We start from the raw sequence: 13,888 nt of genomic DNA, 5'->3' as shown, positions 1-13,888 counted from the left end.
GAACGAAACGGCCATCTATTACTTCCAGATTTTCTATAGTGATCTAGCTTTAATCAATTATATGCATAAACAAAATAAGTCACATAAGAGCGTTATATATGTTCATGTTTCTACAGAATTCAATAAAAGATTCTTATGAATTACTATTTTCATTGTTAACATTCCAACAAATATGTTCAGATCTATATTGCTATGGTAACCGGTAGAGTAGTCTAGCTTATTACAAAGTTGATGGAGTTTATTTTGTTAATTCTCTAAACAATTAAGTATTCATAGGCGAAATCTGGTGGATTTAGTTAGATAAAAAGAAATTACTTTTCATTAAAACACATACTCTGAATTTGTGACATCCATCGATAATTTTAAAGTTATGAATAACATTAAAACAAACGCATACAATTTCAAGCTAGATTTATAAGTAATGTACACAAACGATCAATAACTGCTTATGAGAACATGAGTATTGTGACTAACAGAACAATCCAGAATACAGATTTTGTCCTATCTAGATCATACCAGCTGAACATACCACCCTCACGGCATTAGTAATCACACCGGGACTCATCCAGTAACTTAAAGCGACTCACGTGCAATTGAGTTTATTTTCAATTAACCCAGTTAATCCCTTTTGCTAACTTATTTAGCGGACAGTCATACGCACTATAACAATTTATTGTACCCTTATTATTATTGTGCTTGTATGAAATACGTATGCTTGAACATTGTTTAGCGCCTACGCATATATTCATCCTGCTAGCTTCATTATTAACCGCTTAATATATTCGATGACTCATCCATTTTCTTATATATGTGTACATTTACACTCACTACTATTACTACTACTGTTACTGCTACTACTACGATCATGGTTAGCTTGCTCATCCATTTTGCCTCTCTGCTGTCTGGTCCGAGTTATCTGCTAAATAAACTGTAGTAGCTGCTTCTTTTTACCTTCTGATTTCAAACACCGTTGAAGATTGTACGATAACGGTTCGAGGGTGATTAGTTATCGAAGCACAGCCACTACAAACTTTTTTCTACAAACGCCCAATATATTGTTCACCAAGCAACTGATCGAATTTTAATTCCTAATATTAATGACCGGATAACTTAATGCCTTATTAATAAGTGTGCTAAACATCATACATGATGATCACGTTTGAAATAGAATGAATTCATTGTATTCTGCAAATCTTGTTCAACAATGTTTCAGTTCATCAGATTAGTGTTAAATATTATTATTTAAGAATAGAATGTTTATTACAATAAAACGTAAATGATCATACAAAGTAGACATAATCTATGACAGAACACCTGATTGCACTGAAAAGCTGTAATGTAAAATATGCCGACTCAGTATTCTGAAAGAGTTAGACATTTGCTCACGAGGCTGGAGTTCTTGGGTTCTAGTTCCTTGTGCTGGATCATGGATGTGCACTGCTGAGGAGTCCCATACTAAGGCAAAATTGCTTTTAGCTTTTCAAAAGTCTTTTCTTACATTTGACTTAAAATATATAAGTTTAAATAATTAGAACTGTTTTGTTTTATTGTGATCTGATTGAGTCATTTTGACTATGTAAATTTTAAGCACCTATTGGATGAAGAATCAAGATTCAATTAATGATTAATGTGAAAGAATTCACTGTTATGATTCCACAATGTAATAAATCTTATCAGTATGGGGATTTTTGGTGATAGTTGTATTTTAACAGTTGAATTCACGAGCCAATTATGGATCGATTGGAGCTAGACATAAACATCGTTCGATACTGGTTCAGTGATCCACAGGTTGAGTTCGCCCGAGAAACCAAAGGTTCTTGGTTCTAGTCTTTCATGCGGAGTCGTGGATTCACACTGGTGATACTATTGAGGGAAACACAAAGCTCATAAGTGAAACATTGATGAATAACAGTTATTCATTGAAGTTTATAAACTGTTAGAATTTGGGCAATATTATGAGACCTGTATGTATTTCGTTAGTCTGAACGTTTACAAACTAAAGTGTACTGTATTAAATAGCCATGTAAGCTAATTTGCTTTCTTAGAAAAAAATGCCAATCGACCATTAGTCTGAAATAATTTAGTGACTAGGTTAAATGTGTAACCTCATTTCATAATAAGCGTCTCGAATCAATTTATGATGCAATCTTTTCTATCCTTCTATAGACATATATTTTCCGTATAATGATAAATACGAATCTACAGCTTAAGTAAATAATCTCGTCGAAAAGAAAATTTTCTTCGCCGAACTCTTTTTTTATTTAATGACACAATGAGTTATTTTAATTAATGAAATCTAATTGAGATTATAAACCAATCCATGTTAGACAACCATTGAAAAACTGGAATTCTAGTATGGGACTCCTCAGCAGTTCATATGCCGATCTCGCACGCAGGACTACAACCTAAAACCTTCAATCTTGCGCAAATGTTTAACCCCTAAACCACTGAGCCGGGATCCAACAGTAATAATATATGACTTCAACCAATCCCCGAAGTTGAGTGACCAGCTTCCATTGTCTGAAGTAGATAACTACATCACATCCGACACGGATTACCTCGACTGATCATGGCTTCTCACTAGAACTCCAAGGATGTATTCACGAAGCTAGTCATTAGTGAACATATACTAATTATCAGTATAGGGTTGTGGAGATTGCTAAGATTTTGATTGAGATCATTGAAAACCTAGAATCACTAGTCAACCTAGTATGAGACTCCTCAGCAGCTCGCGTAATTGATTTTATGAATATATTCAATTTAAAGTTGTTTTCCTAAAACAATTTTCTTCAGGAAAAATATCAACTTTGAGACCATGAGTCAATTGAAGCTAAACCACCATGTAAAACCTGGAAACGTTGGTGGATGTGTCGCCCGATTTCGTGGATTAGTTGAAGTTAGAAATGAACACCGTTGGATGCTGGCCAATTTAGTGGTCTAGATATTAAGCGTTCACGCGCGAGACTGATAAGTTCTGGTTTCGAATTTCGTGAGGTGTGATCGTGGATATGCACTGCTGAGGAATCGTATATTAAGTTAAAACGACCGTCCATTGCTTTCAAATCTTCCACAGTGGTCTAGCGTTAAATCGACTCATGATCTCAACTGTTAAAATTATTATAATATTCACAAAAACCCCTTCTGATATGAATCAACATATGCACACTAGTGACTGACTTCAAGAGGTATTTCTTGGAGTTTTAATGAGAAGCAGTGACCAGTGTAGTTCAACCGGGTCTGTTGTGAGATAATTACTTACGGATGAAAATTGTTGATGTGTCGCTCAATTTCGTAGATTAGTTGAAGTTGCACAGTAGCACCGTTAGATGCCGGCTCAATGGTTTAGAGGTAAGGCTTTCACATCTTCAGTTCGAATTTCGTACGACTTGATCGTGGATGCGCACTACTGAAGAGTCCCACACAAAGACGAAACGGTCATCCATTTCTTCTAGGTTTCCTATAGTTATCTAGCTTCAAAATAACTCATGATCTCAACTATATGAATTAATAGATATCAAAATGAAAACAACAAATTTGTCTAGTCAATCTTATTTATTCTTTGAATAAGATAAATATTTTATTAACCAATCAAAAAATTATCTCAAATAAATAATACCTTTTTTTAATATTTTTCAATAGCCTATTAAAAAAGAGATTGAATCAGATTGTACATAAATCTTAACTATTAACAATTTAAATATTTTATATTGATAATAATGATAATAAAAACAATCTATTCAATATACACTTATCATCATCATCATCAACATCATCACTCTCAACATCACCATCACCATCATCAACATCCTCATCAACATCAACCTCAACATTAATTGAAGTGTAATACACATTACACATATTAGAATAACTATTAACTAAAAGTTAATCAAAGTATATTAGTCTACTTATATTTATACAAAACGAGTAGTATCATCTATCAATAAATAAATAATTTGTTTATTTATTATTAAAGTCCATTATTATTATTATTATTATTTACAATAATTATTTTAATTATTCAAATGAATACATCATCAAAATCCGATAATTTTCTTGCACAATTTAAAGATATTAATTCAAATTCATTAAAATATTTTACTGCTGCACAATTTGTTGAAGTATGGAATCATTATGATACTGATGGTAAGTTATATTTTATTACAGTAGTTAAGATCATGAGTGAATTAAAACTAAACTACCATGGAATACCTGGAAGCATTGGACGGCAGTTAGGTTATAGTGTCAGACTCCTCAGCAGTGCGAACCCATGACCCCAGCTCTCCTGATTCGAACCGAGGACTCATCGGTCTCGCACTAGAAGTTAATTATTCAAGGGTGAGACCGATAGGTCCTGGGTTTGAATCTTGTGAAGCGAGATCGTAGATTTGTCTAACAATAGGATGACATAACATTCCAATGCTTCCAGGCTTTTATTGGTGGTCTAGCTTCAATTGATTCGTGATCTCAACTACTGAGATTACTACAATCTCTACAAAATCTCTTCTGATATATTTTATTACTTAAGAAATAATGCATACTACTGAAGTGTCTAATATTAGGATGAAACAGTTGTTTAATACTACTAGGTTTTCTATGGTAGTCAAACTTTAATTGACTCATGAATTCAACTATTAAATTTATAAAAATTGAATTTTGAGTTATTATTATTATTGATTACTTTATTTAAATTTCTCAGAACAAAGTATTTCAACAAGTTTCCGTTTCTTACTTTCTGATTGATCTTGACGATAAATATTGAATGGTCGCTAGTTAGAAGTTACCAGTTCAGTTAACTGACATCTAAATAACATACATTCTTTTCGTTGCATATTACCAGCAACCACAATGTCTCTGATTAGGCACTTTTGTAACTTATACAACGAAAGGTTGTACACTTTTCAGAAACACATCTGAATAGGTTATGCGACTAATTCATATAATGATCTATTGAAACAAATGTAAGACAGATAATTTGTTGAAATATCTAGATGTCAGGGACAGATAGCCCAGATATTCAAGCAACCCACCAATAAAAAAACTATCATTTTTTTCTCTCTAAGATATGAATATTTAGGATATATGAATATAACACAAATATCATATAATGCTGAGTGAATTTAGTCAAAATAAAATTTTTTAGAAAACCTACTTCTCACTCTTGTTACTCCTCATCAAGGAGCACAGGACGCCCATCAGCACTCTCCATTCAACCCTATTCTGGGAAATTGTTTCCAGCTCTTTCCAGTTGTTATTCATCCTTTTCATATCTGCTTCTATTTCGCGATGTAATGTGTTTTTAGGCCTTCCACTTTTCAGGCTTCCCTTCAGGATTGTAAGTTAGGGCTTGTCTTGTGATACAGTTTGATGATTTCCGTAATATATGTCCTATCTATTTCCATCGTCTTTTTCTAATTAACTCCTCAGCTAGAAGCTGGTTTGTTCTCTCCCACAGTAGACTGTTGCTGATGGTACCTGGTCAATAGATGTTGAGTATCTTGCGTTGACAACTATTTACAAATACTTGTACCTTCTTGATGATGGTTGTAGTATTTCAGAAAACAGAAAGCATATAATCGTTATTTCATTTTATCATAGGATTATCCCATAATATACACTGATTGTCTTACAAATGCTTCAGTTTATGATAAGAAAATCATTTGTTACTTCTTATCTTTCTTCGTTCTTAATTGAATATGAACTCATGATTAATACTTTTTTCTTAAAAAATTAAGGAAGTGGTCACTTGTCGCTTCAATAAACTTAACAGTATTACTTAATTACGTAGAGTAATAAGCTAATCGAATAATTAGTAATATGAAAGAATTTAAGAATACGTAATGTTTTAGTATAATAATGTTAAACAGAAGTTTCTGAATCATATATATATATATATATATATATATATATATATATATATATATATATATATATATATATATATATATATACAGGGACAGAATTCGATAGTGAATTCTAATGGGCGACTTTTGCTCCTCCATGAAGGGTAATAGGTGTAAGTATATATAAGTACTTACCACCAGTACCTCAGATTGTGTGTTTTTTTCTCTACCTGATTTGATTGTCATCAAGGAAACCATCAATTTTCATTGATTGATACTCCAATTTTACCTTTATTATTAGAAAAGTAGCTTCTACTTTATAGTTGTACTAATTATTACATTTCGTTATGAATATGTAATTTTTCTTATAAGAACTGTCTGTACGTAAAATATTGAATTAGACTGTACTATTAAATGTATATTATTAGCTCTAACTGTTAAAATACCAAGTGATGTTTTAGTCTTTAACTAAGGTAAATACTTTGAAAACCAATTATTATCTAGTGAGAAGCTGTGATCAGTGGAGTTCGACTAGGTTTTTTGTGAGATAGTAACTCACTGAAAACAATGGTGGATGTGTCGCTCAATTTTGTGGATTAGTTGAAGTTATACAAGACCGATAATTCCTGGGTTCGAAGCACATAGGCAGGATCGTGGATGTGGACTGTTAAGTAGTCTCAATACTAGGACGAAACGGTCGTCCAGTGCTTCCAGGTTTTCTATGATGATCTAGCTCCAATTGACTCATGAATTCAACTATTAAATTACTAAAATCTCGACAAAACCTCCTTCTCATAATAATCTTCTTATGCTCACTAGTGACTGGCTTCAAGAGGTATTTCCCGGAGTTCTGGTGAGAAGCCTTTACCAGTATAGTTCAACCAGGTCTGTTGTGAGGTAATAATGCACTGAAGACATTTGTGGAGGGTGGCTCAGTTTCATGGATTGGTTAAGGTTAGACATTTACACGCCAGTTCAGCGGTCTAGAGATTAAGCGTTCGTGCGCGAGACCGATAGGTTCTGGGTTCGTATCCTGCGGGTGGGTTTGTGGATGTGCGCGGTTCAGGAGTCCCAATACTAGGACGAAACTGTCGTCCAGTGCTTTCAGGTTCTCATGGTGATCTAGTTTTAATTAACTCATGAATTCAACTATTTAAAAAATAATCTGTCTACAAGTTTTTAAACAAACTATTGATTTGATCAGAGTATAAAAGTATAAAGAATAAAACTATTTATATTTTTGATATAGTCCATGTAATCCGATAAGATATGAACTGAGAACATGAAAAAAAATAATCGATCAACTTATATCGGTCATTATATCACTATGATTACAGTTATAAATAGTAGCAGAATTTATGGATATCATATTGTTCTGTTTTGTTTCCATAAAATTTATTCCTATTCACAAATATTAGACAAAACGAAAATAGAACTGTTTAAAGATTAAGATTAGATACTTTGTTGACTTTGATTTCTCGCAGATACATTTAAGAGAGTAATTCTAGTTCGTTTGGAGTATTAATATATATATATATATATATTAATTAAGAAATGAACTGTTGAAGTCGCTGTAGGTATATGTAGTTTGACAACACTTTAACTAATAACACCTGCAATTGAATCATGTCCACCTAGTGAGATCAAAAGTCAGAAGTGAAGAGGTTGGAAGATATATGTGATAGGTTATTAATATATCGAGAAGTGATTGATCTAAACTGGTTACCAGTTGTAGAAGTTGAGCAAGGCGTATTCACTCCTGATCTGATGCGGATGTGTGACTGAGCGCCTTCAGCTAGGCGAATCCATTAAAACTAATGTCGTCATCATCAAATGTAGAGAAATTACAGAACTATTGATTTTGGGGATTTATTTACCGCTACACGTTTTTAAAAGTATAATTAGCATTGCCATTGAAGTTTATCCACTAACTCGTTTTGAATACAAATGATTGTTATAGAAAAAAAATGTGATTAGCAGTGAAATACAGGATTGTTTGGGACATGCCAGCTGGATTAAAAATACGTCCCAAATTCCACTCTTAATTTTACTCCATCTATCCTGCACTACCTTGTGTCATTTTAGCTAATATTGAGGTAACTCCCACAGGATCCCCATATGTCAACAACGAGATAATTCGAAGCACTTCAAATTTAAATGGTTTTGTTGTATTTTTATGGTTTCTATGGCTTATACAAATCTTAATATGATATATTCGTATCGTTTATTCATTTCATGTCCCACCCCGCTGTATTCAGTATATGGTGAGAAATTAAACCAAAGAAACTACTTTGTGTTTTAGGATATGACTTCTTTACAATAAATTCGGCAAACAATGAAGACACTTTTAAGTGGAAAGTTGGAACATTATATTTATACTTGGAAGGAGCCTACAGTTACTCTTGGCTTAACTTGAAAAATAAAGTGTGGTAATGATAATTTGTGTTCCAGTAAATGGGTGTTTCGAAAACAATGTATATCATACCTTTTTTTAGCTTATCTAGTTAAATCTTTCGAAGATACTCTATGTTTATTCAGTAGTAAGCACATTTTTATATTAATACTAGTAACTTCAAAACAATCTATTATAATCTATATTTGAATCGTGCTATTAAACTTATCCAGTTAAATAAACTCAGTTGTCTCAAATGTTTACAATTCAGGGACAACATACGCTATAGCTATTGGAATGTTGGTAGTGTAGTTAATGAACTCTCAGCACACATCACAGAAGTAGTAGACAGAAAACTTTGGAACTAGGTTTCGTGCTAGTTGTCATTTGTCATTAGGGTGTAGCCATAATCTTGGGTGAATTAATGATACCTACAAGATTAAAATCAACTTTATCGAGAATCATTGACTGGACTATTGTTTTCAACTGGTCCAAAGTTTGCTACTGGTTGCCCACAACCATCTAACAAATTACTATGGTGAACCTGATGTCAGGTCACTATGACTAGTATCCAAGTTGTATCTTCATTGATTGGTTTTGAATAACACTTAAGACTGCGAAGCCATTACATCGGTTGCTTTTCAGCGATCAATTATTTGTGTATACTGTAGAAATAGACTAGAAAGTTGAAACTTTTCATTTCAGAAAATTAATATTTAATAGTAAATTTATGTCTATAGTTGAGTTCATGAGTCAATTGAAGCCAGACTACCATGGAAAACCTGGAAGCACTGAACGGCCGCTTCGCCCTATGGTGGGGCTCCTCAGCAGTGCGCATCCACGATCCCTCCTTGCGAGATTCGAACCCAGGATCTATCAGTCTCGAGCGCGAGCGCTTAACCACTAGAGCAGTGAGCCGGCCAGCATCCAACGGTGTTAATGTCTAATTTCAACTCATTCATGAAATCCACGAAATTGAGCGACTACAATTTTCACAAAACCCCTTCTGATACGAATCAACGTATGCTCACTAGGGACTAACTTTAAGAGGTATATCCAGGAGTTCTAGTGAGAACCAGTGACCAGTAGAGTTCAACCGGGTCTGTTGTGAGATATTAACTCCCATTTATTTCTCTTTAACTGAGTTACTGTTTTCGATATAATCTTAAAATTAATTAGATCTTACGAAACTGTATGTTTTACAGATTGTATAATTTCTAATACATGTTAAATTTACTCAGTTCCTTCTAATCAGTAGAACGTAACGATCAACTGTTATTTCTTTTGCAAACGTATACAGTATTGAACTATCAAGAAGTTTAAGTTACTCGGTATTGTCTGTTTAAATCTTCTCATTGATGTTTAGGACTGAAATTGATCAGTCTTTTATTGGCATATGTGCATCTCATGAAGATTACCTGAATATAGCCTTAATTCACAAACATTTTAAGCAAAGACGGATAGTGATTGGCAGTGGAATGCAGAACGTATGTTCCGTTCTATTTAGGATTCGTCAGCTGAATATACCTACATCTAAGAATTGATATTCACTCTTGGACTCGAACTCGATACTGTTCGCTTCAAACGCTACCGCGTTATCTACTTAGAAGTTTATGGTAACATTATACAGGATATTCTGAAATAGTAGTTTGGATACAACAATATTTTAAATTCGTGTAACTATCAAATTATTAACATAATACCACATACTCAGATATCTTATTGTTAAAATGAAATCAAGGTAAACGCGCGCGCGCACACACACACAATTTCACAATTACACATCCATGTAATCACAATAAATTACTGTATAACTTTCTGTGTAACAGTTTCTTTTTTTTTAATACAACAAACAATCCTGTAAAAGAAGGCAATTCATATGAAATGCTCATCAAAAGTAACATAGATAGGAAAAGAAACATTACAGACTAACTCCAGTATAGATAGTAGATACCGACAACTGATACGTTATCTAAATATCTATCGCACGTGTATTTCGTAAAGGAACTAATGAAATAAAGGTTAATAAGGTAATAATAGTAGAAAAAAACATCTAGATTATCCCTAATAAAGAATAGAAATTATAGTTAGATGAAGAATGTTAAAAATAGACCGATTATGTAACATGTGAATATTGTGTGTTAAGTTAAAGGAAGTTATTTCAAAGAAACGAATAAACTAATATTATTCACAATTGAACAATTTCTTTTAATGTGGAATATAGAAAAAAAGGAATAATCATTGTAAAGTATACTTTCACTTTCTAGATTCATTATCATAATACTTGTGTATAAATTGTACATGGTATTGCATGATTGTAATTTACCATTGTTGTTATTGACTGTAATTGATCAATCTATCTTGTTGGTATATATGTATCCTGTGCGGATTGCTTCGATATTTAAACTTTACTCGATTGCATAAGCAAATAGTTATCAGAACTTAATAGTTAAGTGGATAACGTGATGATGTTTGAAGTAAACAGTACTAGGTTCGAGTTCCGGAGTGAAGGCCAACTCTGAGATGCAGGTATATCTGGCTAACCAGTTCCAAATAGCACGAAACGCGCGTCCTGCATTCCGTTGCAAGCCACTATCCGTCTTTGCTTATAAAGCTGACGAATTCCAAATAGGACGAAACGCGAATCAAACTAGGTTCTACTGCTAACCACTATCCATCTATGTATATAATGCTTGTAAATTAAGGCAATATTGAGGCATTACACACAGTATGCACATATACCAATCAGAGACTGATCAATTGCATTTCTAAACATCAATGGAAAGATTCAAGTATACAATACCAAGTGAATTCACAAGTACTTTTATTGTTCAATGTCTAATCAAACCATTTTCGAATAATAAAATCATTGTTAGATAATTGAATTTGAATTCATTACTTTTGATTAGATTCGAAAATGAGGAACGTTTTTTTAGTTATACAGATGTACAACTTAAGTTGTGGTATAACTAAACAATATTGAAAAAAATAGCAAAAGGAAGAAGAAGAAGAAGAAGAAGAAGAAATAAACTTGACATACATACATACAGTCTTACTTACTTACGCCTGTTACCTCTCGTGGAGTAGCACAGGCCGCTCAACAGCATTCTCGAACTTGACATTGTTTAAAATTATTCATTCCAAGCGTGTACATCATTGAAAGCTAACATTTTGATACTTTGATATTGAAATTACAAATTTATCAAAGTACTATTTATTAATAATTAGTCCATTTGTGATGTATGCTACTTATGTTGAGAGATATAAGTAGTATGTAACACCAGTCGGAAGTGAAATGTCTGACAACAGAAGATTGGAAAGGCCAACTTGAAGAGAACAGGAATGTAAACAGTGAGCAATTATAAAAACAATAGGAATGAAGGATCGATGAACTTCTTAAGAGACAACTGATGGAAAATGTGTAAATGAAGTATGTAATGCGTGGTTTTCGTATTTCATGAAGAAACTCTGTAAGTTTGATCTACCTGATTTTACTTTGACGACACACTGAAACGACTTGACAATAGTATTTGGCAATGAAAATTAGCACAAATGAAGCGGCTATCACTCGATTAAAACAATAATAATAATAATAATGTTGCCGAAAATTAAGAAAGAACAAGTTAATGAGATGATTAGCTAGATCGACTGAGTAAGGATAATATAAAAATTTGTTCCTGTAATTTTAGGTTGATAGTTCACAAAGCAAGAAATCAAGTCCAAAGTTTAGAAATTAGTTATTTACTCGAAATGACTGTATAAAGATAAAGATTGTGAAATGTGAGGACGGCTCACGGGTGAACTCGAGGACACTCTAAGAAGCTCAGAAAAAGCCGAAGATATTCCATCCAATCATCTTTCGGAATAATATTCCAGAATCTCTACGTGTAGCTTCCTTATTGCATAAATGCTAAAAACCATCTGTGTGCGGAATGAAGGAATATAATGATGATTTTGTTTTTAAAAAAATCCATAAATACCTGACAGTTTTGCACCATAATTGACACTGTTTGGAATAGAATTCCCTTCTCTTGTCGTTTGTATTCTTCTTTGCAACCTTTTTGGTTCTAGCGTTCGAGTTGCTCAAGTTATACGCGGTATATTAAAAATCATATTTCTAGACATAACAGAAAAGAAAACTTTAACTCAAACTTGGACTAGTAATTTTTTTTTAAATTTGATAAAATGTAAATACCATACGTTCAATAATTCATTTACAAAATAACCATCAACTGTCTCAGACTTTGTTGTTCATTCATCTCCATATCATTCAGTTTTCGTTTCCGTTCTCTTCTATTCGATCTTCTCAACCTTCGGCCTCCATGCATTCCACTTTCGATTGATGTTACAAAGTACCTATACGAGTCAATACAAGTAGCACATACCACAATTCTATTATGAGTAGGAGACAATATTTGGAAAAATATAGTAAGTCGTAAGAAATTTGACGAATGTTACATCTTAATGATGACCCATCTCGATTATGTACACAAAAATAAAGCTTTTTATGGTCTAACTTTCTCCTTTGTTCAACAATGATGTATAATGGGCAGAAAAACGATGATGGGATAACCTGGTTCTACGTCCGAAAAAAACACGCACATCCACCATTGTCACCAGTGAGTTACTATCTCGCAACTTACTTACTTACTTACTTACGCCTGTTACTCCTAATGGAGCATAGGCCGCCAACTAGCATTCTCCAACCCACTCTGTCCTCTACCTTCTTTTCTAGTTCCATCCAATTCTTGTTCATTTTTCTCATGTCTATCTCCATTTCCCGGCGTAATGTGTTCTTTGGTCTTCCTCTCCTCCTTTGACCTTGAGGATTCCATGTGAGGGCTTGTTTTGTGACGCAGTTGGGTGCTTTCCTCAATGTGTGTCCTATCCACTTCCAGCGCTTCTTCCTAATTTCTTCCTCCGCAGGGATCTGGTTTGTTCTCTCCCATAGTAGATTATTGCTAATAGTGTCTGGCCAACGGATCTGAAGTATTTTGCGTAGACAACTGTTAATAAACACCTGTATTTTCTGGATGATGGCTTTCGTAGTTCTTCAGGTTTCTGCCCCATACAATAGATCTGTCTTGATATTTGTATTGAAAATCCTGACCTTGATGTTGGTTGACAGTTGCTTTGAGTTCCTGATGTTCTTCAGTTGTAAATATGCTGCTCTTGCTTAACCGATCCGCACCTTCACATCTGCATCAGATCCACCCTGTTCATCTTCCAAATCGTCTCCGTCAATTGTGATTGGATTGGTGCATTCTGTGTTGTATGGGAGAATCTTGCTTTTCCCTTTGTGTATGTTGAGACCTACTGCTGCTGAGACTGCTGCTACACTGGTCGTCTTCTCCTGTATTTGTTGTTGCGTTAGGGATAGAAGGGCCAGATCATCTGCGAAGTCTAGATCGTCCAACTGCATCCTAGATGTCCATTGTATCCCGTGCTTCCCTTCAGACGTTGACGTCTTCATGATCCAGGAGAAAGAGAAAGGGTGAGAGTAAGCAACCTTGTCTAACACCGGTCTTCACTTCGAACGACTTTGTCAACTGTCCTCCATGCACGATTTTGCAGTGTAATCCATCATATGAACTCTGTATGATATTGACTATCTTCTGAGGCACGCCGTAGTGTCGAACAAGTTTCCATAGTGTTG

The 13,888-nt window shown here is 33.9% G+C and overlaps 1 protein-coding gene across 1 annotated transcript in view; it reads left to right on the top strand.

Moving 5' to 3' along the window:
* Positions 1 to 3,670: 3,670 nt before the first annotated feature.
* Positions 3,671 to 13,888, top strand: part of CBP53E_1 (Calbindin-32) — a gene marked incomplete at its 3' end in the record, with an annotated part of 57,127 nt that continues 46,909 nt past the window's right edge. The window contains exon 1 of the mRNA XM_012941097.3: positions 3,671 to 4,143. Within this exon, the coding sequence (XP_012796551.2) occupies positions 4,023 to 4,143 (121 nt within the window). The 5' untranslated portion in view covers positions 3,671 to 4,022. The remainder of the gene's footprint in view (positions 4,144 to 13,888) is intronic.

The sequence above is a fragment of the Schistosoma haematobium genome, chromosome ZW (assembly GCF_000699445.3).
Source record: "Schistosoma haematobium chromosome ZW, whole genome shotgun sequence".
Classification (NCBI taxonomy): domain Eukaryota; kingdom Metazoa; phylum Platyhelminthes; class Trematoda; order Strigeidida; family Schistosomatidae; genus Schistosoma; species Schistosoma haematobium.
Note: the sequence above shows the minus strand (reverse complement) of the source record. Positions and strands in the feature narration are given on the sequence as shown.